The sequence below is a fragment of the Phacochoerus africanus genome, chromosome 4 (assembly GCF_016906955.1).
Source record: "Phacochoerus africanus isolate WHEZ1 chromosome 4, ROS_Pafr_v1, whole genome shotgun sequence".
In the NCBI taxonomy this organism is placed as follows: Eukaryota; Metazoa; Chordata; class Mammalia; order Artiodactyla; family Suidae; genus Phacochoerus; species Phacochoerus africanus.
The window spans coordinates 77,183,682-77,210,884 of NC_062547.1; the positions used below are offsets into that span (position 1 = coordinate 77,183,682).

General features: G+C 54.6%; 1 protein-coding gene across 4 annotated transcripts; it reads right to left on the minus strand.

The window, feature by feature from the left end:
• Nucleotides 1–4,177: 4,177 nt before the first annotated feature.
• On the minus strand, nucleotides 4,178–26,325 carry DAZAP1 (DAZ associated protein 1). Of its 4 annotated transcripts, none has more exons than XM_047777717.1 (12): nucleotides 26,131–26,313; nucleotides 19,159–19,199; nucleotides 18,459–18,625; nucleotides 17,510–17,575; nucleotides 15,705–15,812; nucleotides 15,135–15,183; nucleotides 12,169–12,251; nucleotides 9,391–9,544; nucleotides 7,733–7,762; nucleotides 7,495–7,635; nucleotides 6,517–6,693; nucleotides 4,178–5,094 (listed from the first exon to the last, which is right to left on the minus strand). In XM_047777717.1, exons 1-12 carry the CDS (start codon nucleotides 26,157–26,159, stop codon nucleotides 4,922–4,924), a joined length of 1,218 nt encoding a protein of 405 aa, XP_047633673.1. In that variant the 5' UTR covers nucleotides 26,160–26,313; the 3' UTR covers nucleotides 4,178–4,921. The 4 variants fall into 4 exon arrangements, with proteins under 4 accessions (XP_047633673.1, XP_047633672.1, XP_047633674.1 ...); XM_047777716.1 differs by having other exon boundaries at nucleotides 15,705–15,815; nucleotides 26,131–26,312; XM_047777719.1 differs by lacking the exon at nucleotides 4,178–5,094 and adding an exon at nucleotides 5,561–5,998 and having other exon boundaries at nucleotides 15,705–15,815; nucleotides 26,131–26,325.
• Nucleotides 26,326–27,203: the final 878 nt, after the last annotated feature.

Consider the following 27,203-nt stretch of genomic DNA (forward strand, 5'->3'; position numbering starts at 1 on the left):
CACTTCCGCTTTCCCGCCGAGGACGGGCGTCCTCTGTTGTCCGGAGGCCAGAGTGCTGGCTGAGAGGAATAAAGAAGCCCCCGCCTTTCTTGGGTGCTCAGATCCCCAGCATGGGGCCGGTAGCCTAGTGTTTGGGGATTCTTTCCTCAACTGGGAAACATGGGTTACATCGCGGTCCCTTTCGGAAACTCATATTCGTGCTCTGTAATTTCCATAGCGAACCCCACCTAGGAAGAGTGGGCGGAGTTCCTGTTGTAGCTCAGCGAGTTAAGAACCCGACTAATAACCATGAGTATGATGATTCGATCTCTGGCCTCGCGTAGTAGGTTAAAGGATCTGACGTTGTCGCAAGCTATGGTGTAGATCGCTGAAGCGGTTCGGATCCAGCGTTACTGTGGCTGTGGTATAGGCGAGCAGCTACTGCTCCAGTTCGACCCCTAGTCTGAGAACCTCCATATGCTGCGAGTGTGGCGAGGCCCTAAAAAAAAAAACAAATAGTGTTTGCAGTAGGTGCTGGCTGGGGGGTTCAGGGCTGTCCCTTCCCTAGGAAGCTCACATCCCAGTGGGCGAAGCTGCCACATAAGGAACAAGGTTATACAGATATCTGAGACAAGAGGAAAGTCTGGAGGCGGGGGACACGGGCTTCACACAGATGGTCAGAAAAGGCATTCCTGATAGGGACCAGCCAGCCTTTAACAGACAAAATTTTAAAAGTAACAACTGTAACATTGCAGTGCTAGGGTTGTGACACAGAGATGTAATATGTTTAAGGATAATAGCAAGAATGGGACAACGGATTAGAACCATATAGGTGTACTCCATCAGAAGGTGAATCTGGTACATTAAGGTGTTTGTGGTGGAGTGTGGCCAGGCAATGCTACAAACAACTGAAAGCAGGGATTAGAACACATTTGCACACCCATGTTCACAGGAGCGTGATTCACAGTAGCCAAAAGGTTGGAAACAACCCTAGTGTCCATCCATGGTTGATGGATAAACACAATGTGGTCCATCCCTGCGTTGGAATATAACTCAGCCTTAAACAGGAAGGAAATTTTGGGAGTTCCCGTCATGGCTCAGTGGTTGGCGAATCCAACTAGGAACCATGAGGTTGTGGGTTTGATCCCTGGCCTTGCTCAGTGGGTTAAGGATCCAGCATTGCTGTGAGCTATGGTGTAGGTTGCAGACGCAGCTCAGATCCCACGTTGCTGTGGCTCTGGTGTAGCTCCGATTCGACCCCTAGCCTGGGAACCTCAATGTGTCATAGGTGTGGCCCTAGAAAAGACAAAAAAAAAAGGGAAGGAAATTTTGACACATAATGTTGATGGACCTTGAGAACGTCAGTGAGTGAAGCCAGACACAGGACAGATATTGTCTGATTCTACTACCAAGAGGTTCCTGGAGGAGTCAGATCCAGAGAGACAGAAAGTAGATGGTGGGGGCTGGGATGGGGGTGACAGAGTTTCGGTTTGGGAAGATGAGAAATTCTGGAGATGACAGTGGGGATGGTTACATGACAACGTGAATGTGCTTAATGCCACTGAGCTGTGCACTTAAAAATGGGAGTTCCTGGAGTTCCCGTCGTGGCGCAGTGGTTAACGAATCCGACTAGGAACCATGAGGTTGCGGGTTCGGTCCCTGCCCTTGCTCAGTGGGTTAACGATCCGGCGTTGCCGTGAGCTGTGGTGTAGGTTGCAGACGCGGCTCGGATCCCGCGTTGCTGTGGCTCTGGCGTAGGCCGGTGGCTACAGCTCCGATTCAACCCCTAGCCTGGGAACCTCCATATGCCGCGGGAGCAGCCCAAGAAATAGCAACAACAACAACAACAACAACAATAACAACAACAAAAGACAAAAAAAAAAAAAAAAGGGAGTTCCTGTCATGGCACAGCAGAAAGGAATCTGACTAGGAAACATGAGGTTGCAGGTTCCATCTCTGGCCTCGCTCAGTGGGTTAAGGATCCGGCGTTGCCAAGAGCTGTGGTGTAGGTCATAGATGCTGCTCGGATCCTGAGTTGCTGTGGCTCGTAGGCTGGCAGCTGTAGCTCTGATTAGACCCCTAGCCTGGGAACCTCCATATGCCTCAGGAGCGGCCCTAAACAAACAAACAAATGGTTAAAAGTGGCAAATCTCATATCGTGCACAATAAACAACCACCAAACAGATGTATATGGTAAACTTCTTAGGTAACTCCTAAGAAACTCTAAACAATGAAAAAAAATCCTTAAAACAATTAAAATGCTGCAATAGAAAATACTCAATGCAAGAGAAAGCATTACTAGAGACAAGAACAGAAAGATGCGACATACAGAAAAGAGTGAAATATTTGGCAGAGGTAAATCCAAGCATGTATGGTTGACAGTGGATTGAGGATGCAACCAGCTCTGCTTGGTGGGTTCCATCTGGAAGGAGTGAATGTGCAAAGGCCCTGAGGTAGGAATGAGCTGCTAAAACAAGGGAAAGGAGGAGTTCCTGTCGTGGCACAGTGGTTAAGGAATCTGACTAGGAACCATGAGGTTGTGGGTTCGGTCCCTGGCCTTGCTCAGTGGGTTAACGATCCAGCGTTGCCGTGAGCTGTGGTGTAGGTTGCAGACGTGGCTCGGATCCTGCGTTGCTGTGGCTCTGGCGTAGGCCAGTGGCTACAGCTCCGATTCGACCCCTATCCTGGGAACCTCCATATGCTGCGGGAGCGGCCCAAAGAAACAGCAAAGAGACAAAAAGACAAAAAACAAACAAACAAAAAAAAACAAGGGAAAGGACGATGCCCTCCCCTGCCCCCAACATGACTCCACTGTGCCTCAATACTCTGCCAGGCAGGTGGCAACCAAGCCTCCAGTCCCCTCCTGCCCAGTTCATTGGGTGGGATTTGGCTCAGCCGAATGGCCTTGTGGGGAGTGGGGCTGGCCTGGAGGGGACAAGAAATCTGAGCTTTCCTCAGACATTTCCACAATCCTGGCAGGGGTAAGGAGAGCCAACTAAACTCCAGCAAATGAGGGGGTGTCTTTCCCTGACCTAGGGAAGCACAAGCATTTTGTTTGGGGCTGCAGTAAGTGCCCTTCAGGGTGTGGCATGGCACAGGCTTGCCCAAGTTCACTGGGGCAAACTTGGTCCTGGGAGCTCTCAGCAGGCTCTAAATCCCTTCACTGATTGCATGGTGCCCTTTGGCCAAGACCTGGAATTCTGCAGGGAATTAATCTTGCTAATGTAAGGAGCTAACTCTTATGCAACAATGACACATGATGAGGACTGGAGGGGACAAGAGGAGGATGTTGGCTAGGAAGGTCCACTTTAGCTGGCTCTAAGAGCTGAGCTCAACTTTCCTGCCCGAAGCGAGCTCAGGGGTGGGACTTTCTGGCTTTCTTTGTTCATTACATCATCCTAAGTCTGGCACACTGAAGCCATCCAAGGTATCTTGGATGAATCAGTTTTGTTCTAAAATCTTTTCTTTTTAGGGCTACACTGGTGGCATATGGAAGTTCTCAGGCTGGGGGTCAAATCAGAGCTACAATTGCTGGCCTACACCACAGCCACAGCAATGTGGGATCCAAGTTGCGCCTGCAACCAACACAGCTCACATCAATGCAGGATTCCCCGACCCACTGAGCAAGGCCAGAAATTGAACCCATATCCTCATGAATACTAGTTGGATTGTTTCTGTTGTGCCATGAGGGGAACTCCTTGTTCTAAAATTCTGATTGTGCTTTCTATGACAGAATGGCCCCCAAAGAGGTCCTGGACATGTCACTTCGTGTGGCAGAGGGGATTTGGCAGGTGGCAACTTGTCCCACTTCACCTCCCTTGCCCTGGGGTTCCTTCTGCATCTCTGGGATCCAGCCTCACTTGGACTTGAGCTGCCCCTCGGACCCTGTGAACATTGGCTGGTGGGGTCCTGACACCCACTCTACCCATGCTAACTGCCCAGTCTGTGGAGTGTCCTTTCCAAGGCCACAGTCCAGGTTTCACTCCTGCAGTTGTGGGGGAGGCCTGGCCAACCCCACCCACATTTGTCTAGATGCCCAGGAAGTGGCCACTGAACCCTGGAACCCAGGGGCTCCTGCAGTCAACCTGCAGCTCTGATCAGCTCCCACCCCAGGCCTGTAGAGGGGAGGCCTGCCCTACCCCCCACATCCGTGGGAAGGGGCTCCTCCCAGCAGGGGGAATAACACACACAACGTGGATTTCTAATCCAAATGCACTTTCTTTATTCAAACTGGTCAGCGGGGACGCCCTGAAGCCACGTGCGTGGGAGATCAGCTGGCCAGGCCTCCTGGTCCTTGATGCTGGGTCGGACACAGGTGGGTGCGGCCCCACAGCGCACCTGCAGACACTGCCAGGCACGCCAGTTGACAAAACCAAGGAATAAACAAAAAACAAAACACACTCAGTAGATTTCTTCTTTTCAGCTCCCAGAGTTTCTGGACCAAAAAGTCCCAACCCTCAAAGCCAGGAGTGAGAGACTAAAATTGCCCCTCACCACCACCAGTGCCGACGGAAACCCTGTTTTAAATTAAAAAATAAGCCAGTATACATCGTAGAAAATTTCTCTTAAAAATCTCACAATTTGTAAATGTATATTTTTTTTCTTTTAACATAAAAGTTTACAATATACGGTAAAACAAAAGGCTCAGGAAAATAATTTCAAAAAAAGGAAGAAAAGAAACCTGAAGATTTGAATTAAAGCTGAAGACTTTTTTTTAAACCCTGTTGTTGAACCAGTGACTTTTTTTTTATTGTGCTGATGGGTTAGAGAAAGAAATATATTTAAAAACTTCAGTCCAGACACCCACAGCCACCTCCAAAAGTTTCTCGTCCCCCCCTCCCCCCAAGGTCGAGTTGATATTTCAGCCAAGTTTGTGATTGTCACGAGTTCACAAGTTTGAATCCTGGGTCTCAGCTGCCTGACGTCTGTTAGGCGCTGGCAGCTAGCGTCGGTAGGGGTGGAATCCTTGTACGTTGTGGTTCTGACCGCGTCCAAAGCCACTTCCGCCTGCAGGGGGACCCCCCGAGCCCGGCACTGAGGGGCCCCCATAGGAGGGGGGCTGCTGGCTGGGGTCTGAGAAGCCCTGTCCGAAGCCGGCCAGATCCTGTCCGTAACCTGTGGGGAAGAGCCCGGTGAGCTGGGGCTGCTTCTGCTTGCCCTGGCATCCATGGAGCAGGGAGAGGGGGTGGAGGGCCCACGTGGGAGACCTGGCCAGCTTTCTCTCATAGGAAGAAAAGCAGTGCCCAGACCCTGTGGATCCACTAGTCTGTCCCCTTCCCACTCATTCACTCCCCAGGCTCAGGGCTAGGGACCTAGCAGCAGATGCAGCCACTGGAGGGGCCTTTGAGCTTGTGACAGATTAACTGGCCTGCCTTGATGGACCTTGGCCTTCTAGAAAGCTTGTTCTCAAGTGGAACACATAGTAAATTCAGTGTAACTTTTTGGTTGGTTTGTAGCACCTGCATATATGGAAGTTCCCAGGCTAGGGGTTGAATCAGAACTGCAGCTGCCAGCTTACACCACAGCTCATGGCAACGCCAGATCCTTAACCCAGTGAGCGAGGCCAGGGATTGAACCCTCGTCCTCACTGTATACCGATCGAACTCTTTACTGCTGAGCTACAAGGGGAACTCCTCACCATAACTTTGGAGTTGAGAAAACATCACAAACCAGCAGGAGACAGAGTTCGGTCCCTGCAAAACCTGCCCAGGTCAGGCAGGCCCCTCCTCCAAGCAGGACCAGACCCCCTCACTCATGGCAGAGTAGGCCCGTCTCAGGGTCCTGGCTGCCCACTGGGCCTGTGGTGCTGCCCTGCAGTGGCGGCCCGTCCCCGAGGGCACAGCTGGGTCCACCCCCGCCCAGGGCAGCAGAGGAGGTGGCGTCCGTGCTTGGGCGCAGGCAGTGGGGACCAAGGAGGAGGTGCCACCTACCTAGGCCACATCACTGCTCAGCCTGACCATAAGAGTGTAAACAAAGTGTGGGCCGAAGCCTGGCGGGTCTGGAGAATAGGTACCCAGGCCTGGCAAGAGATGAGACCAGGGTGACTGCCCCAGGGGGCCTTGGCAGAAAGGTGGGGGCAGGAAGGGGAACACGCTTGCACTCAGCGACACTCACATGCCACCGACTCATCCTGCTCTGGGTGGGATGGTCCCCAGGGGAACAAGAGTATGTGACCTAGGGCTTCTGGGGCACCTGTTCAGGTCAGGAGACCCAGAGCCCAACCTGACCCACATGAGCTCCTCCCACGAGCTGCAGACACTGGGCTCCAGCATCTGCTGGATGAGCACCCTTGGAGAAGCCTGGTACAGAAAGCACATTCCCGCCTGCCCTGCACTGTGCATTCGGAAGACCCAGATACCCCAGGCTGAAGGCTTGCAGGGCCAAACTCACAGGCCCTAGACACCTGCCATGGCTGGCTGCTCCTCACCAGCACCCTAGCAGAGGCTCGAGACACCAAGAGCCTTCCTGCCTCAGGTTTGATGGAGCCAAGGTCACCCGAGCCCTCCAACAGCTGACTCAGGAAGGGAGGCCACTCACCATACTGACTGTATGGGAAGTCGGGCTGGGCTGTCGGTGGTTTGCTCATGTCCGGGGCAGCTTGAGAAGGAGGTGGTGGGAAGGCCAGAGGCGCTGCCCCTGGAGTAGCCGGTGGAGGGGGAACCCCTGGAGGGGCAAACTGATCTGGTGGGGGAGGTGGAGGCCCGTAGCCAAAACCTGCAGACAGGAAAGACAAAGATATAGTGCAGGCCCAAAGCCCAGCCCTCTGGAGCCACCCGGACAACTTTTGGGGGGAGGTGGGGCGGGGAGCAGTTAGGCCCCGAGGACATGCATGGGCTGGACCCCAAGCCCCAGGAAACAAACCCCGCTGGCCAGGCAGAGACTGACCAGCAACCAGCCTGGCAAAGCGGATAGAGGGCACATCCCCCAGCAAGAGATGGTGGTTTACGCAGGGACACCCTTTAAACCACATGGTCTGGGAAGACGGTAAGAGGATGAGCTGTCACTGAAGGCATCATGCCCACCCTCAGACACCCAGCTCTGATCTGGACTGGGAGTGGGCAAAGCCCTTCTGTAAGGGCTGCACTTTTGTCAAGTGGCCCAAAGGCCTGCAAACTCTGGTGGGTCTAACTGTGGCAGGGCTGAGTGGGCACATTGCCCAAGGACTGAGGGAAGGCAGGATGGTGACACTTTCCAATGGCCCAATGACATACTCAAGTGATCGATCACCTGTTGGCCCTACCAGGTCAGGTGAGGCGTTTCATTCCCACTGGGCAACTGGTCACCACAGGGGCTAGTGGGGTAGGGATGCCCCAGACTAATGTTCGGCTCTCCCACAGCACAGAGCACATGTGTTACCCCCTCAACTGAAGTACAGGGTGAGCCCTACACCCCGACCTGAGTGGAGTCTCTGCTGTGACAAGTCCCAGGCCACCCTCCAACTGGGGCCAGCTGGCAGGTGAGCAGTGGAGCACCCAGCCAGGCTCACCTGGCCCAGCCACAGGCCTTTGCACTTACTGAATTGCGGGGGTGCGCCGTAGCCCTGGGGAAAGCCCTGAGGAGGGGGGAACCCTCCAGGAGGGGTGGACACGATGTAGGAAGTGAAGGGTGGGGGTGGTGGGGGCGCTCCTCTTCCCGCAGGGGGCGGTCCGTAGCCACCTAGAGTACAGGGAGACAGAGCAGGATGAAGACAGGCAGGGGCTTATAGCCCCACCCCCAAGGCTGCTCTTTCCCTTTTTTCCAAACAGGGACTTACCTATTGCCTGTCCTGCTGGCACCCACATTCCTGCACAGGAAACAAAGAGGAGTTGGTATCCTGTCAGCCACATGGGGGTGGCTGGGGACCAACCCCCCAAGCCCCACCCCTCCTGCGGGACCTGGTGTCCTGACATATCCTGGGTGGAGGGGAGACATCCGAGAAGCTCTGAGCCTCCTAGAGGCCCTCAGCTGTTCAACAGAGTTTGTCACAGGAGAGAGTGGGGATGCCCACAGATCAGGGACCTGGGCTGGGCTGAGGGTTAGTGGACAGGATCCAGGGCAGGCCTGCGGCCAAGTGCTGGCTCTCTGCCTGTTGGTGGGTGTGGGGGCACCTGGTCTCACCAGATGGTTTCCTACAGCTGGAATAAAATATTATATGTGGAGTTCCCGTCGTGGCGCAGTGGTTAACGAATCTGACTAGGAACCATGAGGTTGCGGGTTCGGTCCCTGCCCTTGCTCAGTGGGTTAACGATCTGGCGTTGCCGTGAGCTGTGGTGTAGGTTGCAGACGTGGCTCGGATCCTGCGTTGCTGTGGCTCTGGCGTAGGCAGGTGGCTACAGCTCCGATTCAACCCTAGCCTGGGAACCTCCATATGCCGCGGGAGCGGCCCAAAGAAATAGCAAAAAGACAAAAAAATTTAAAAATAAATAAATAAATAAATAAAATATTATGTGTATATATATTTACATTTATATATAAACATATGTATTTTGGCCAAGGATTGAACCCGAGCCAGAGCAGCAACCTGAGCCACTGCAAGGACAATGCCACATCCTGCTATACCACCAGGGAACCACAACACTATAAAAGCTCTGGAAGTTCCCATTGTGGCGCAGTGGAAATGAATCCAACTAGTATCCATGAGGATGCAGGTTTAATCCCTGGCCTGGCTCAGTGGTTGGGGATCTGGTGTTGCTGTGAGCTGTGGTATAGGTTGCAGATGTGGCTCAGATGCTGCGTGCTGTGGCTGTGGTGTAGGCCAGCAGCTGTAGCTCTGATTTGACCCATCCGATTTGGCCTGGGAACTTCCATATGCCACGGATGCAGCCCTAACCCCCCCCCCCACAAAAAAAAGCCAGCTCTGGAGAGACTAGAGCTGAAGCCTCAAGCTGGCTCTGGGAGCTTGGGGCACCAGGCCTCCCCAAGGGTGGAAACAGAAACAGGGATGGGACAGAGGCTCCTGGTCTGGGGACCCTGGCCACCCCAATCCTCCCATGAAGTTGTCCCTAAAAGCTCTGCCGACTCCAAAGTGAGGACCTACAGCCCAGGGAGCAGGAACAGACCCAAAGGGCCCAAGAAGCCGGATTCTTTGCTTCCTTCCCACTGGGTGAAAATCCCACTCTTCTCCAAGGTCAGGCAAAGTCCACTGGTCACTCAGCTTCACTTGCTTGCAGTCGGGGTAGATGCCACTGAGGCCCTGCCCAGCATTCCCACCTACTCAGCTGCTTGGACCTTGGCCAAGGTCTCACACCCCTCAAGATGGACTAGGTAAGGACCCAACAGCCAGGATGGCTTTGCTGCATATCCCCTTTCTTGCTCCACAAACCAGCAGCGATGGTGCCGGCTCTTAGGAAGAGCACGTACCTCTGCTGGGCAGGGGACCTCAGGGCTGGATGGGGAGGGAGCCCAACAACTCAATGCAGTCAGCAGCCTTACCTTGAGGGCCGTATCCTTGCTGCCACGTGGGTGGGGGCTGGCCTGCCCAGCCATTGGCGGCATTGGGGACGACCCGGCTGCCCCACTGGCTGGCACCCGGCTGTCCTGGCGCTTGGCTTTTGCTGTCCCGAGGCTCGGCCCGTTTAACTTCCACCTAGACAAACCGAGCTCCGGTTTAGGGAGACACCGAGCGTCTTGGACCCCCTTCCCTTCAGACACACCCTCAGGTAACTTACAACTACACTTAGCATCTTATTATGACTTAAAACTAAATACTTAACTATTAACCTTATTTAGGCCACTAACTTTTTCTTAAAAAATTAAAAAAAATTTTGTTTATAAAAAATGTTTCTCAGGTACAACAGATACAACTGTAAGACACATAGAGCCCCTGCCACTGCAGAGCAGGGCTGGGCACCAAGAGCCCCTGAGGCGTGAGTGTGACAAGGGGTCTTTCAGTCAAGTCAAGGCCACTCGCATCCTCCTTCAATGGCCTCATCAGCCTGGGGACAGAGGCCAGGGTTGTCCCAACAACTGCAGCCCTTGCCACAGGCATCTCTGGCCACACTGGCCCCTCCAGAGCCCCCACCCTGCCTTGCGCCTTCAGCTCATACCTGAGAAACACAATTGGTTTACTTAGGTTTTTATTTAAAATGTCTAATGGAAGATAAAGACTTACCTTCCCCAGGCTAACGCTTAAAGAATCTCAATTAACTCAAAATGTCAGAGGGAATGGATGTGATAAGAGAATCTTACATTACATCTAACAAAAAAGTAAACAAACATGCAATAAAATGGACATTTGAATCAGTAAGCAATCTTCATACTGTGTTAGGTCAGCAGCCCCGGGACCCTGCCTCTTTGGACGTGCTGGTAGCCAGTATCAAGGGGCCGGATGGGGGATGGACAGGCCTGCCCACCCCCTGGGGCTGGGCACCAAGGCTGCCCGGTGCCCTCACACAGCCTTTCCAATGCGGGCAGATGATGGCAAACCCCAAATGCAGGGCTGCCTCGGCATTCAAGATGCCCAGTTTTTCTTGTCTATAGGATAAATTTAATGAGAAGAAAGAGACAATGGATGTGCCTAGAGTCCTCCGTCCCTGGAGTCTCACAGTCTGGTGAGCCAAGGACCATGCACTCAGAATCCTATCAATGCTGCCTGAACCCCTTCCTGTGAGAGGACAGACATGTGGGGGACTGAGGCACAAAGACCTCACCTTCTGATGCCCCAAAGATGCTCAAAGGATAGGAACACCCTCCCCCCTCCCCGCAGCTCAGGGATGTGTGACAGCAGGACCAGAGGACCCATTTCAAACAACTCAAACTAATGAGTCTTCACACTTTCCTTATTGGAATGTTGTTACTACTTACAAAACAAAGCAGCCCTTGTGATGTAAAAAAACCTCTCCTACTCTTTATATGGGAACATGAATGCAGATACCTGCACTCATGACAAGGGCTCAGCCTCTGTCTCATGCAGACCAGACTGGGACACAGCTGGGTCCTGCAAAACCGGGCTGGGAGCAGATCCCTGCACTCTGCAGGTTTCTCTGCCTGGAAGGCCCTCACTCCCCAGCAGTAAATGCACAGGACCTTACAGCACAGGACACAGTCTCTGCACCTGCATTCATAATAGCACACATCCGTAAAATGTGCATGCTGGAGTTCCCATCATGGCTCAACAGTAATGAACCTGACTAGTATCCATGAGGACAAGGGTTCGATCCCTGGCCTTGCTCAGTGGGTTAAGTATCCAGTGTTGCTGTGAGTTGCAGTGTACATCACAGACATGGCTCGGATCCCATGTTGCTGTGGCTGTGACATAGGATGGTGGCTACAGCTCTGATCTGACCCCTAGCCTGGGAACTTCCACCAAATAAATAAATAAATACAATCAGCACACTAACTTATAATTCAGTGTCAACAAATGTCTAAAACCAAATGCACAACTGTGCTTCCTTCATGGCCAGTTTCAAATGGAACTGATTAAGCCTACAACTGAAACTCAGCCTCCTTTATGTAAAAACAGCCCTGCCCACTGCTGTGTCTGCAAACCATGGGGGTTGGGGGACACCCATGGGGCCAGACCCCCTCCACACCTTAATTGACCCATCAGCCAGGGCTTCATCAGAAGGGCTGGGCATGACAAGTGGGTCCCGGGGAGCCAAAGCCTCTGCAAACTGCAGAATCCCCAGCAGTGGCTCACTAAAGAGCTAAGGTCTCACAAGCTCCCGGGACTGGGGAAAATGAGGGGCTGGGCCACCTTCCGAGGTTCCCTCCTTGGCAGCAACACAGTATGAAGATGAAACAACCAGAGGTCACTTGACTGCATGGAGTTAAGAACTACCAGGAGCGTGTGGTCGGTACCGAGTTCACAGTAAGTGACCCAATTTAGAAACCAATCCTTCAGGATGTTTTCGATGCCTTCAGTTTTACACGGAACCTGTTCTCAGAGGTTCGCTGCCCAGCACAGTTCGGGCCACACGGGACAATCGGGGAGGGGACACACATCTGAAGGAGTGGTCAGTGAAACCGAGCCTGAGGCAACCTGTGACTTCACTGGACGCCAGCCCGCCCACCTGCCCCCCAGGAGCTCCAGAGCAAGGGGCTCCAGTGCAAAGCTTGCGCCTGCAGAACCAGGCCCAACCCACAGCTGTGACAGGGTCCCAGGATGAACAGCCTGGCCCTTCTGTTAAGGGAGTTTCATTTCCAGTGAAATCCCTAGGTTGCCTAAGACTTGGTTTGGTCTTAAGGTAAAATAAAACTACAACTACACACTTTTTTGCCCATGATGTCGTGAAAATGCATGTTGACAGCCTGGTCCACTGATTGTTCGTCCTCGAAAGTAATAAATCCAAAACCTAGCCAACGACGAAGAGTGAATCAAGGTAGCAGGGTGTTGTGACACAAAACAGGATGATGAACAGTATTAGGGACGGGCCGAGGGATCGACCGAGGGTTTCAGCGAAGCCAGTGTGTGAAGCCACGGGGCCAGGTTCCGAGCAACCAGGAGATCTCGGCCCTGAGCAAAGTTCCGTGTCAGAGCCCACCTCGGGACAGCCCAGGGCATGTCACAGAAAGCAACGGCCCGGACAGTGGGGTGTTGAGGGCCCGGGTGGTTCAGAAGACACTCTGATGGAGTGTGTGGTGGGTGCTCTTCCGCTTTTCTGAAACCCAGGTCCTCCCCCTCGGCTTGCAATCACTTGCAGCTAGTGCTGACAGCAGCCGTATATCGCTCTAGCGCATTAAACAGAGGTACGTCTCTACCAGTTAGAGCCTCGCCAAGCTTGCCCAACGCTGTTGGGTAAGCCCGAGGAGTCCTGCCAAGGTAACGTACGTATGTATGCAGGTATCTATCTGTACGTGTCTACGTGAATAAATACACAGAGATACAGGCCACAACGGGTTCCAGCAAGTCAAACACTGCTGTCGGCAGCAAGAGCAAGAGGCATCATGTCATCAAAAAGACAATTTTCAAAGGGAAAACAATTTAGCGTTTTCCAAACACAAGAGTGCAGTATAAACGAAGTTTGCTGGTCTGGTGAGCTCGGCCGCCCGGCTACATGGCATGTCCAGTCCTGAGCCTGCTGCTCTGGCTCCCTGGGGCCCATCTGCACTGAGCACTAGAGGAAACTGGCGGCAGGCAGCTGCCGGAAGACCCTGAACAACAAAGGACTGGCCAGAGAAGGGCCAAGGGCTTAGAGGGTCGTGGGGGAGGGGAGTGGCCCAGGGAGGAGCTCAAGCTGGGTGAAGAGGGGTGTGGGCCACAGTTGTAGGGACCACATGGAAAGATTCCTGGCAGAACTGTGGTGGGAGAAGGATGGAGACAAGAAGGCAGATCAAACATGAGTGATAGGCTCACAGGGAGGACCACATCCTCTCTGCACATATGTGTGCCCGAGTGTGACATGCACGCATATGAAGCCTGTACACAGCGGAGGAAGGATGATGAACACAACAGAGGAGACAGGAGCCAGAGTGGCAGGAATGTGGGGACAGTGGCCAGGGACCAAGTCCTGGGATGGAACACTCAGATGGGCCGAGAGATAGGGATGGGAGAGGAGGCTGCAGAGGGGGCTGGGGAAGGGGAGGAAGCAAGGGTGAGCCCTCTAGGGTGCCTGCTGACCAGCTGCTGTTCTTGGCCTGGCTCCTGGCCCCTCCTGCCTAGCACTGGGGGCCCCATGGTCAAACGGCATGAGCCACGCAGGAACGCAGCCCCAAGGGTCACGCCCATGCACCCTCACTGCCGGCTTCCTCCTGCCTGGATCCCCAATCAGGCGGCTGGCATGCCCCCGGGGCCCAGGTGAGGATGAGGACCACAGGCAGCCCTGTGGGGAATCTAAGAGCAGCCTCAGGATCCCCGCATCCCGAGGCATCTCAAGATCGGAGGCAAATGGTGGAACACAACATGGGTGATGAGCGGCAGGTTAAAAAGTGAACATTCTCTCCAAGTGCAGGAGGGTCTGAAGCCACAGGGCCGGTCCTGATAGCGCAAGAGGCGGTGAGTCGTGGGGAAGGACCCCGGGGTGGGGCCTCTAGGGATGCGTCTGTCTGTCAAGAGGCGACATCACCCCTGAGGAGCGGAACAGAAACACACTGAAACTTCGTTTACACCCCACTGGAGCAAAGCCCGTTCCCTCCTCTGACTGCGGGACTGGCCTGTACCTGTGTGATATAATTTAGCACCTGGAGAAGAGAAATCTAAAGAGATATCGTTAATCACAAACAATTCACAGAGAGAAAAGGAAAAACAACTTACTTAACATTACTGTACTTTACTATAAACACTTAAGTATGTCACTAAGCAAGTATGTCTACGTTAAAATTAAGCCTAAGACTTAACAGCTTAATCGACATGAAGTGAGGATATGTTACTTAATCATGGAGTAAGAGGAGATGAGGTTCAAATGGCAAACTATTCTCCAGCATGGCGGGCGCATGCTGCGGGCGGCGCCGGCTCGGGCTCGGCTGCCTCAAGGGGCGGGGCGGGCTGCAGAGCCTAGACGCAGATCAGCTCAGGCTGCCGGTCCAAAAGCCGTTCAGGAACCAAAATATAGAGGCAGGGACAAATAGCAGCAGCCACAAAAGGAAAAAAAAAAAAAAAAGAAAAAAAAAAGAACAAAAAAGGAAAAAAGAAAACAAAAAGTAAAGAAAAGAAAAAAGAAAAAAAAAGGGCACGGAAACTGGGTGCCCAGTGTCCCAGTCCCGCAAACCAATTTGGACGTGCAAGTGTGGGCAGCTCGGGAAGCCTGGTGGGGCGTGCCAGGCAGCCCTCCCCCTCCCCCTGCCTGCCCCACTGACTTAGGGGAAAGAGAACCAGGAAACAAGAAAAAAGCATGGGATGGATCAAGGAAACCACGTTCAAGCCGAGCTGGGCAGACCTAGACATGAAACGGGACTCCTGACTTTGTGGGAGTGAACTTAAAATAGGAGAGGTCGGGAGTGAGGAAGTTCACGATTTAAAAGAAACACTAATCTTTCAGGATACACTTAAAAACAGAAACCATGTTGAAATTCATGTCCAGTTGTAAAAACTTCAAAAGACCGAGCTAAAAAACAAAAAGACTGTACCGTCTGACCTTAGGAAGCAGACAGGCTGGGGGCTGCGTGGGGAGGGACTACACTTTAATCATTTGTCTCCAAATCACCCTTTTCTGAGGCAATGCTCGCTACAACCACCACCTAATTGTGAAATAGTTTGCCATCTGAGAGGGAAGGTCAAGGACAAACTCGATCTCTTTTACCTCGAGGCCTCTGCTTCTCCGCGTCATAGATCATGACCACTTCTGTGACCTGGAAGAGAGACGGGTGTCTGAGGACCCAGGCCCACGGGGCCTCGAGCAGGTGGAGGATGCTTGTGGGGCGGGGGCGTGGAGACACCAGGGGTTCAGGGTCCCCAGCGGAGAGGTAAGAGCCGTGTACCTTAGGGAACCAGAACTGAGTTCCCTACATGACCCCCCAAGGAACTCTGTGCCCACATAAGATTCTAGAGGATTCAGCTTTTTCCAGAAATCCAGACCACCTCTGGTCCTGGGGGCTGGGGAATGATGGACACAACAGCCCACTGAAGCCCTTTCTTGCTCTCTGGTCCAGCACTTCCCTCCATGGGGACTGCAGCCAACTGGGGGCCTCCCTGGAAGCCAGTCTGTCTGGTTTCCAGGTGCCTAGAGGAGCCATGAAGACTCCTGGGATGTGAGTGGCCATGAGAGGAAAGGTGGCCTCTGGTACAGTTGGTCTGGGGAAGGATCCGGGAACAGGATACAGGCCCGCCACTCCCACCCTGACCAGCAGCTGCTGGCTCAGGGAGGACTCACCACTCCAAATTTCTTGAAGTATTCCCTGAGCTCTGTCTCACCACAGTTGTGAGGGATTCCACCGACAAATATCTTATTGGATTTACTGTTATCACTCCTGGGTCCTTTCTGCTGTTTCAAGAAGGAGAAGATGGTTAGTTGAAGTGTGACATGGGGACCTCGGGGTGCTCCCCACAGCTGGGTGTTGCAGCCTCTGAAGGCCAGACCCAAGCACCTGGAGATTCCAGGGCTACAGCAGGGCTCAGTGCCTCACACTCAGAGCTGCAGAACTGCCGAGCTCTGCGGCATGAAACCAAGGGCTTTCGGAGCAAAGAAGGAAAATCAGGGTGGTATGTACAAGGCAAACTGAGACTAAAGAGGATGGTGCAAAGTTCCAGTGACTGAGGCTCACTTTCGCCTTCCCTGCCAAGACCCCACTCTCTGCGGACAACCTGCAACACTGCCTCCTCCCACTATTCAGCCCCCAGCCACAGGGGTTCTGAGACTGCACTCTGGGCACTCTGGGGGTGGGGGTGCACGCAGGGCTTGAGGCCCATCGCCTATGCAGCTATTAGGGCTCCTCTGCCTTCCTGAAGCTGCTGAGACTGGAGAATCAAAGTTGCATGGAACCTGAACCTTGCTTGGACCCCAGTCTCAAGAGAAGAGCTAAGACAGGCCTGTGAACAAGTCAAGTCTCGCAGCTGGCTGTGTGGACACACTGACTCCGGGAAGGCATCTCAGGTGTGGGGACGGGGTGGTGTGGCAGGTGTGTTGGCAGGTGTGGAACATGCAGGCAGAGATAGGTATACGCACAGTTGGCCCTCTGGAGCCTTGGGTTCTGCATCCTTGGATTCAACCAACGCAGATCAAAAATTTTGAGGGGAAAAAAAAATTTCCACAAAATTCCCAAAGCAAAACTTGAATTTGCCACGTGCCAGCCAACAACTTCCAGCATTTACACTGTACCAGGTATTATAAATCACCTAGAGAAGGGTTACAGTATGTGGGAGGATGCCATGCTGCTTACAGAAGGGACTTGGGTATCCGTGGATCCTAGCATCCTCAGGGGGGTCTTGGAACAGTCCCGCGGATACTGTACAGGGATGACTGTACAGGTAATTGATCCTAACAATTAATGACTCTTGACTCTGGAAAGCCTATTTAGGTGTTCTCTCTACTACTCTTTTAATTTTTCTGTATTTGATACTTTATAACAGAGTTAGAAAATAAAACTTGGTCTAAGGCCCCTATCTAGCATCAACAAATGGGAGTCTTACTAGAAATGCAGGCTCCCAGGCTCCAGCCCAGCCCTATCCAGCAGGGCATTCTTTAAGAACAGGAGCCTTCTGGGTGACAGAGGGTGGGTCTGTTCCAGATGGCCAAATACCAGGGGCCACACATAATTCAGAGAATCCCTGAGGTGGACTTTGAACTGCCCTGGAGGGGAACAGTCAGCAGAGCAGGACATGTAAAGGCCAGTAGAGAGCTGAGGAAGCTGGACCTCCAAGCAGAGAGGTGAGTGGGGCGGAGAGGGTGCCTCAACACTTGGGCAGGCTGGGGTAGTTAGTGGTGGAGGACTGGAAGGCTCTTGATGACAACTGGGTTGTAAGCTGTCATTTTTAAGGTAGACTACTAAGAACCTTCTTGGCTACAAGATAAAAAACTTGCAATGTCTAGCAAATCTCAGCAATTTTCAGCTACTCAAATGTTAAATGAGAAGACCTCTGTGGCTCTCAATCTTAATGAGTAAGAGCACTATACCAAAGGCACATATTTCCTCCACCCCGGCTACGGAACAAGCAGGGAGGAGCTCCCCAGTCCCTTACCCATCCTTCCTTCGGCCGTGTCCTCTCCGGCTGCATCCCCCGAGGTGTACATGGCTTTGGGTCGATCTGTTGGAAGTTTCAAAGGAGCCAATCTGTGAACAGGAGGCTATCTTCCCCCGAAAAGAAGTTCAGCAGCAATAGCCAAGAGCACAGCAAAGGGGCCCAGGCCCAATCAGATCACCTGGGGTACACTCTGGCCCAGAGTCCAGCCCAAGCTTGACCCTTCCCCATTTCCCACCCATGGCACGTGGGAAGTTCCCAGGCCAGGGACTGAATGTACCACAGTAGCAATCAGAGCCACTGCAGTGACAATGCCAGATCCTCAACCTGGTTAAGCCTGACCCTTTAAAACCAACCCGCAGGAGTTCCCATTGTGGCTCAGCGGAAACAAATCTGACTAGTAAACATGAGGGTGCAGGTTCAATCCCTGCCCTTACTCAGTGAGTTAAGGATCTGGCATTGGTGTGAGCTGTAGTGTAGACTGCAGACAGGGCTTGGATCTGGCGTGGCTGTGGCTGTGGCCAGCAGCTACAGCTCCAATTCAACCCCTAGCCTCGGAACCTCCACATGGTGCGAGTGTGGCCCTAAAGAGACAAAAAATAAAAAATAAAATAAATAAAACAGACCCCACAGGAAAGCAGTCCTCAACACAAACACTACCAAAGCTGGGGACAGAGCTGAGCTGGGGAGCCACACAAAAGAGAGAGGAGTTTCTACCATGGCTCAGGGGTAACAAACCCAACTAGTATCCATTAGGATAGGGGTTCAATCCCTGGCCTTACTCAGTGGATTAAGGATCTGGCGTTGTCATGAGCTGTGGTGTATAGGTCGGCAGCTACAGCTCTGATCTGAAACCTAGCCTGGGACCTTCCATGTGCCTCAGGTATGGCCCTAAAGAGCTCCCCCATCCCAAAGACAGGGAGAGCTTCATTCAGGGGCAGACACTCACATTTCGGCCGTCGAGGGTATGTGGTCTGCTGGCCAGCACAGTGCCCACGCAGTTCGGGTCTTTGAACTTGACAAACCCAAAGCCTCGAGACTGGTTGGTTGTCTTGTCTTTCATGATCACGCAGTCCACGACCTCGCCATACTGGGAAAAGTAGCTGCGCAGCGTCTCTGCTCAGAGACCGGGAGAGACATACACATACACCAGGGTGTTAGGCAGGGTCAAGGTCAGTGCGCATGCACACACTGCTCCCCACCCGGCAGCCTGACCTGGAAAGCCCACCACTAGTAACCTTTAAACCAATCACTCAACTGATATGGGGATGATGGAGGAGAGAGGGGTCCAGTTGAGCAGGCAGGGCCCTAGGAGATAGGGCAGATCGCCTCAACTTCCAGGCTGCTGTCACAAGCTTCTTCCTGAGTCCTGCCTGCTCCACCCTCCACACACCAGCAGGCCTCTGCCTTTAGAGCCACCTCCACCCCAAACTAGGAAACTGCCCTCCAAATTCCTCCCTGGAACCTGTCCTGAAACTTTAGCATGAGATCAAGTTCCAAAGCCAATGATCATTCCTCTCTGCCTCAGCTAACTCCAGATCCCAAGCCCCCTCCCCAGGAACTAAGACAACACAGAAAGCCAGAACTAAAGAAACAAATTCATGCACTTGAAGAGCCAGGTCACAAGCCGGCTGCCCGTCCGCACCTACCTTGGGTGGTGCTCCAGTCAAGACCGCCCACAAAGAGCTTCCTGCAATTCAACAAGAAAATGAGGGTCAAGATGATTCTGCCTGAGGTGCTGCCCATCTGGCCCAGCTGAAGGTGGTAACCCAGGGGCATGGCCCTGGCATGGCTTTGTCAGTTGAAGGCATTGAAAAATGACTCTGAGATCTGCCAACATGGCAGGAGCGAGTATTATAACATCCAGAGTCACTCGTGCATGGTGACCTTTACCACAGTAAGAAAAAGGGCTCCTGCAGGAGACACAATGGGATTCCCCCACCATGCTGGCCCCAGGGTGGTTTACAGCCAGGTTCCCTTTCTACCTTCACAAATACTGTGAATTAGAAGTCCAGATCTCAAATCACATCCAACCAGAAAGGCGGCGGGTGGGGTGGAGGCTTGTAGGACCAAACCTCAGATATCTACCAGTGGTCATGTGTAAGGACCCCCTCAGATCCCAGGCAAGGTCCCTGGAGCTCAGCCACAACAGGGTGGACTGGGCTGTCCATTTGGGCAGACACTCTAGAATGTCTGAGGGGGGAGTTCCCGTCGTGGCGCAGTGGTTAACGAATCCGACTAGGAACCATGAGGTTGCGGGTTCGGTCCCTGCCCTTGCTTGTGGGTTAACGATCCGGCGTTGCCGTGAGCTGTGGTGTAGGTTGCAGACGCAGCTCGGATCCCGCGTTGCTGTGGCTCTGGCGTAGGCCTGTGGCTACAGCTCCGATTCAACCCCTAGCCTGGGAACCTCCACATGCCGCGGGAGCGGCCCAAGAAACAGCAAAAAAAAAAGAGACAAAAAAAATTAAAAAAAAAATAAATAGAATGTCTGAGAGGAAAAGTTCTAGTGGTCATGCTGCCTTGTGTTCTACATGGTGCTGGGGCACATCCAGAACCCACTGTGCCCTCCTACTGCCCGCCACTCGAGCTGGCTGGGCGCAAGTGGACAGAGGCACTTGGCATGTCCCAAGAGGTCCCCTGTGTTGCAGCTATTCCAGCCCTGGGCCAATATGACAGAGAAGGCAGGGAAAAGGGGCAAGGCCATCATACTCAGAGCTGGATCCCTGTGCTAAGTGAGGGTCCTCAGACGCTGGTGCATGGCCCAGACTTAGTCCCATTCCCAGCCAACCACACCTCGCTTGGCTCCAAGACAAAACGGCCTCCGGGATGCCTTAGGGAGTGACTGGGGGCTCTTTTCCACAGTGGCCTTCTCTCTGGGAAATTCAGTGTGTAAGAAACAGTATCTCTGCCCCCAGACAGGGACCCACTGCCACCTCAACACCCCCCCCCCCCCACACACACACAGGGCGCTGCAGAGCCCCTGGACAAGGAAGGTGGGTGTCTGGAGCTGTCGGGGAGCTCTAGAAGGGCCAGCACCAGGGCAGCAGGGGAAGGCTCACACTCAGGCCTCCTCTCTCTGCATCCTACGCACCAAGTCAGGCCAGGCCTCTTCCTGCCTCCCACTGATCCTGGGGCCTGGGGCCTCTGTCCATGCCCCACTCCCCCAGGGCCACACCCAGGAGGGCAAGCTCGAGGCTGGCTGATGCTCCTCCACCCAGGCCTTCAGCACAGGCACAAGTGAATTTGCTGTGGAAAAACAGTTCCAGGCGGAGAAGAGAGATTGCAAGCATTCTCAAAAGACAAAACCAAAACACCCCAATTCACCTGTATCTGACCCAGGCATGAAGCAGGTGTCCCTCTAGGAAACCCAACCCCCATGAGCCGCAGTTGTGAAGGAGGCAGGAACTGGTCTGACCAGTCCAGGTTCCAGCCCTCATTTACATTTCGAAATCAAACATTAAGGGGAAACAACTAGAAATGCCATCATCCCCAAAATTGACAAAACCAGAATCTGCCCAGTGGAGGAATGACGGTACAACACGGTATTGATACCATGTTTCCTGATTTTATCACTGTGCTGCCCTGTTTTCAGAAATAGGACACACAGGAGCATCCACAGAGGTGTCTGGAGCTGGCTTCCCCTGTAACCTGCACCTGAGGCACGGGCAAAAGGAGTACATTGGCCCATGGGAGTCTGAGTCCTGCCCTGGAAAGAGGATGCAGGGACCTGTGCTCCGATCCTTGTCATTGCTCTGCTGAGTCTCAGCGTACATAAACCACTAGATGAAGACTGCTCAGGGTAGAGAAAATGCCATGCCAGTGCCGTCCTGGGTGCTTTTCGTGATTCTATTTTCTATCCTCCTGCTTCTGGTCTGCAAAGCGCAGGCCAAAGGGTCCAGAAGACCTCAAGAGACTTCACTGACTCAAGGTGGCAGGGACTGCCAGGGCAGCCTAGACAGACTCACTCAGAGCCCGGTAACCCCAGGCACTGCTGGGCGTCCACAGGCAACGCAGATGAACAGACCAGCTGACCAACCCCAGCTCCCTCCTCCAGCCCTGCCCTGCTCTGAAGGGGACCAGAGCCACCACTCAGCTGAAGCAGGAAGTCAGGGCCCCTCAAAGACCCCACACTCCACAAATCCAAAGGGGACCTCCTGGCTCCATCACGCTCCTCCACACCTGGTGACCCAGAGTCAGGCTCTGTCACCCAGGGGACCCGCAAGAGGTGGTCTGCTCTCAGCACACTGCCTCCCACCCCACCCCTGCACCCCAACAGTGGGGTGGCTGACTTCCTCCTGGAAGGGGCTCTATACAAGTGCCCAGGCACCAGGCTCTGGGTAACACTCACCCTCTTCCACCTGCTGACACTGAAACTTGGTTTTGGATGACTCTGTTCCTGCCCTGCATACTTTAGGGCAACCATGTGGCATTTATACCAGAAAGTCAATCTCCAGCAGGTTCCCTTGCCCAGGCCGCCTGCACCCTTCCATCAAAGGCCTGTGTCCGCCCCTTCCTCACCTCACCACACTGGTCCTGCCACCCTGCAGTCAGGGAGCCATCCCACTTCCAGGCCCTTCTGTTGTGACAGATAGGAAGCCCCAAGGCGGCTGTTGGGGGCCACACCCAAAGCCCCCCCTCACTGACCTTGCAACCCAGACCTCCCTCCACCAGCAGTTAAGATCACCTCTCATCCCACAACACATGAACACCAGGCCAGGCTGTGAGAGGGGCAGGCACTCAGTACCCCAGGCAGGGCCACAGTGCCCAGGCCTCCGACGGACAACTGCCCCCTGCCAGACCTTGGCTGGAGAAGGCATGCCGCACCCCTACAGCAGGAAGTAGGGGTGCAGTGGGCCAGTTTGCCAGGAGTGCCGGCTCCCTGCTTGGCTTGGCCATCCAGGGAATGACCCTTGCCGTTCCTTGACCCTCCTAAGCCCCAGTCTGCCCTGCCCTGTGAGAGAACAGTTAGAGCCAGAACTACAAAGGCCCATCAGGGCCTATGGCAGAGGCTCTGAGGAGGGGCCACCACCCCCAAGCTGCCACATGGAGGGCCTGTGCATCACCAGGTCAAGCAAAGTACCTCCCAAAGTCATGGGCAACCCCTGGAACACATGCTGTTCCACACCCCGCAGTGCTCAGGACACCTTCAAAATGCTAAAGAGGAGCCCCAGAGAGAAGCACCCCATCCCTACCCCATAGGAAATCACCTCTCCCCCCTCAAAAGGTGCCCACACAACAGGCTTAGCAAAGTGAGCTGTGTGCTCCTGGTCTGCACCCTTCCAGGCCCAGTCAGAGCTCAAACACAGGGCCCCTGTATTCAAAGCCCTTGCAAATTGACCATCCCAGAAAGAGACTGACCCCGAAAGGTGCACTGGCTCCTCCTCAGGACCCTTCCACCTGCTGAAGTTGCTTGGACACCTGCCTATATTGTCCCTGTCTCCTTGAGACAGCTCCCCAGTGCTGCTCCCCCAACTCAGCCCTGGGGCTCTTCCCCTGCCCCAGTCACGGCCAGGTGTCCCAGTCTCACCAGCCCAGGGTGGCCCAGCAGAACCACATGTGCCAGATAAAGCCTCCCTCAGACTTCTCTCAAGGCCTGGAGCTGCCGAAAGCGTCTGCCCCCAGCACTGGTGAGCAGCAAGAGGCCTCTGTAAGGCACCAAGGGTCTGAATCAGGGAGCTCTTCTGGACTTTCCAAGGCCACAGTGGGGACACAACCCTGGCTGCTGCCTAGCCCCCAGCAAGGTGAGTGCCTGTCCTGCCCAATGGCCCAGGAGGGAAGATGGACACCTGCCCATTGCACCCTGACTTCTTGAGGCCACATGTGACACCTGCTGCTCCTACCGTCCCACTGCCCTCAAGACCCAGCCCAGATCTGATCTGACCAACAGTGACAACCAGGACACTGAAACCATGAACCACCCCTAGCAGCGGTCTCACCAACTCTGTTCTCCCCTCAAGGCCTCGCTCATCGCTAAGCCAGGTTTTTCTTCAAAGACTCAAACTCAAGGGAGTTCCAGTCATGGTTCAGTGGTAACAAACCCGACTAGTATCCATGAGGATGTGAGTTCAATCCCTGGCCTTGCTCAGTGGGTTAAGCATCTGATGCTGGTGTTGCTGTGGCTGCTGCATAGACCTGCAGCTACAGCTCTGATTTCACCCCTAGCCTGGGAACTTCCATATGCCACGGGTGCAGACCTAAAAAAAAACAAAACAAAGACTCAAACTCAAAAGTGCAGATCCCCAACCCAAGAGGACAGCACCCAGGCACAAGCTTCCTGAAGACGTGGGTCCCTGTCAAGGAAAGGGGAAGAGCCCCTCTGCCTTGGGAGGGGCTGACCAGATACCAAAGCAGAGGTGGTGTGAGGTGAGGGTGGGTGTCATCAGGGATCAGGACGCAGAGCGTCACATCCTAATAACATGCACCACCATCACTTCATCCAAGCACAACACACACACACACACACGGTGACCACCCCGAGGTCGGCAACTGTGGTCCCCTCGCAGGAAATGCCAATGTGACCTGTCGTCAGGGAGCTGTACGGGGTCACAAGCACTATAGGAGCACAGTTACACAGAGCACTGAAGTCAAGTGAATCTGGACTTGCAACATCAAACAGAAACAAGGCTCCTACATAAAACTGAAACTGGTCAATTCTTTTAGACAAAGCAATAAAGTTTCTGGGACATCTGAGATCGACAACTTTAAAATTCAGGTTACTCAGGTTGCCAGGATGGGGAGGGGAAGAGAGCCAGGCAGGCCCCTAATCCCCAGCCTGGTTCTACTTCTTGCTGTGCAGCCTCCCCTAGTTGCCTGTGGGTCTGTGGTGCTGAGGGTGGAACCCTCCAGACAGCCTTAGATCCCAGGAGTTGTTGCAAGTTGTTGGGGAGAAATGGCAGGCACCCCATCTGGCAGTCTCCTCCTCAAGGGGACACCAATCCAGGGCTCTCTTCCTTGGTTCATGTGGAGCAGCTGTGAAGCCAGACTCTCCCCTGAGGCTCTGCCCCTTTTCTGTGGCTCTTTCTCTCTCCTCACTTCCTAGCTTCCCATCAGAAGCACGCTGCAGCCTGTCATTAACCCAAAGCATACAACTCACCCTTCAAGTGCCTGGAGCTGTTTCCTAAAGAAACCAGGCCAGGAATTAAACGCCTTCCTTCTGGTCCTCTAAGTGGGAGGGGGTTTTTGGAGTGGGTAGGCCACAAATCACATTTGATGTCCTCTGGTATAACCTGCAGCTGGAGCCAGGCAGGGGCTCAGTGAGGCCAGCCACCGACCAGCAAACAATGACTTACTCACCAAATCAAGCATTTTGTAAACACCTCATCTGTTCAAAGCTAAGGCCACTGAGAAATGTACACAAGGCCACGGAAACCCAGCCCAGGCTGTTTTGCCATCTTCGCAGAATTTAACTGTAAAATTACGCTGATGCTGTAGGAGCCAGTCTTTGCAAAGAAAACTAGACCAAACCCCTAGACCAGAGCAGAATTGGATTTTCTGGTTCCTCTGGGATCACTTCTCTCATCTATAGCATTAGGCAAAGCTATAATTAAAAGGGAAAACCTAGCTATAACAAACCTCCTCTCACTAATAGCTGCACCAAAGAGAAAAACCTCTGAAGCAAAGCTGTCTGTCCACAGCTTTCCCTTTCTCTTTATCTTAAGCACACCCATGGGGGTTAGGTGGGGGCAAAGCAGAAAGGGGCTCCAACAACAAAAAACAGTTGCAAACAACCCATCAGGTGGTGTGGAGGCGCTGAGACGGTGGGCACCACAGGGCACGAGGAGTGCCAACCAGAGATCGGCCCCATGACCTTGGCCTTCAGCCTTCGGTTTGCAAACCTTCACTTAGGAGGACAGGGGATGGTTAAGGGGACCATCGCTCGAGTTCCGGGAGGGAGAAGTTGGGCGGCGGCAGAACTGGATCCCCCCGCACCCCGGCCCGCCACGTGCGCTGACGCGCCAAGTTTGTGCACGGGCTGGGGGTGCCCTGGATCCCTTGGGTTGCTTTTCGAGGTCCCCGAAGAGAAACAGGAGCACGGGGCCCCCAAAGGGAAACCCTGGCATGCCCGGGTGCAGACAAGGTGGTTCCTAACTGGGGGTCCGCCAGCCAAGCCGTAAACTCGAGCTTGAGGAGGGGTCCGCCCCCGGCAAAAGACTGCGAAGGCTCCCAGGTTTCCACTCTGGGTTCCCGGCCAGGAAACAGCGGGGCGCTGAGACCGCTAGGACTCTCTGGGCTCCCAGGTCCCGCTTGGGGTCTCCAGCCACAAGGCAGCGGGACGCCCGGACCCTCAGGACTCCCAGACCCTCAGGACTCCCAGTTTCCATTCGAGGTCTCTAGCCACGAGGTTATCAGGGCTCCTGAACACCTCCCCCGACTCCCTGGACCCCCAGCCACGAGGTAGCAAAGGCGCTCTCCCCCTCAAGACTCCTCGGACCCTAGCTTCCTGTCTGGGGTGCCCGGCCACGAGGCGGCAGGGCGTCCGGCCCCCCAGGTTCCCTCCGCTCTTCGCAGCCCCCTGCCCCACAGCAGCCGGCTCGGCGCGGCCCCGCGGCGTGACCTTGACGGGCCGGGCGGGTCTGGGCGGGGGCCGGCCGAAGCAGCGGCGCGGGCCGGCGCGTCCTCACCCGATCTCGTCGGCGCCCGAGTTGTTCATGGCGGCGGCGGCGGCAGCGGCGGCGGCGGCGGCGGTGGAGCTCGGCGTCCGGGCCCCCTGGCTCGCTCCCGCCTCCGGAAGGTCACTGGCCCCAGCACCCTCCCCACAGCCGCGGCCCGGATCTGCGCAACGGCGACGGCCGCGCTGCCTCCTCCCCTCAGCGCCAACGGTCACCGCGCGCCCCCGCGCCCGCGCCGCCGCCCTGCGCACACCCGGGCGCGCTCCCGCACGGGGCCTCCGGGGGCGGGGCCAGGGGTGCGCCCGCGTGCTTGCGTGCGTGCGTGCGTCCGCCGGGGCCCTCGCTACCGCAGCTCGGCAACCGCAAATCGGCCTTTCTCCTCGAGGGCTGCTAGCGTCGCAGTGGGGCACTCTGGGAAGTGGAGTCCTGCGCGCCGGCGGCGGCGCCGGCCCCGCCCCGAGGGCGTGCGCGTGCTGCGTGCGTGCGTGCGCGGCGGGACGCGTGCGTGGCCAGGGGCTCGGGGCTAGGCACTGCGGGGCGCAGGCGCGGCTGCGGCTTCCTTGTTCAGTCTCTAGTGGGAGGTGGCGGAGGCCTGTCGGGGTCGGCTGTGAGCTGAGGCCACGCCCACACCCCCGTGGAGCCTCTAGAGGCCAAGTTCTGCACCTGCACCTCGGTTGCGCGCTCTGCACCCCCGCCCCAGTCTCCCAGAAGATACAGACGGTCTGATAGACTCAGTTATCTGCCCAAGGTCACCCATTCAAGGGAAGAACTGGAATCAAATCCAATAGTTGGCTGTAAATCCAATGATTATGAAAACATACTGAGTCCCTGCCATGTGCCAAGCATTGTCCTGCCGTCATCTGTCCACACCGGTGGTTTTCATCCAGAATGATTCAGCCTCCCTCTCGTCCAGGGGACACTGAGCCATGCTAGTCACCACTGGGTGAGGGGGTGCTACCAGCATCTAGTGGGTGGAGGTCAGGGGCTGGTAAATATCCTACAATAGGCAGGGAACGCCAAACCCAGGTCTACAAGGACCCTAATAAAAGCTGATCTGTATGGTGTTGTCAGATAGTGGTCATGCT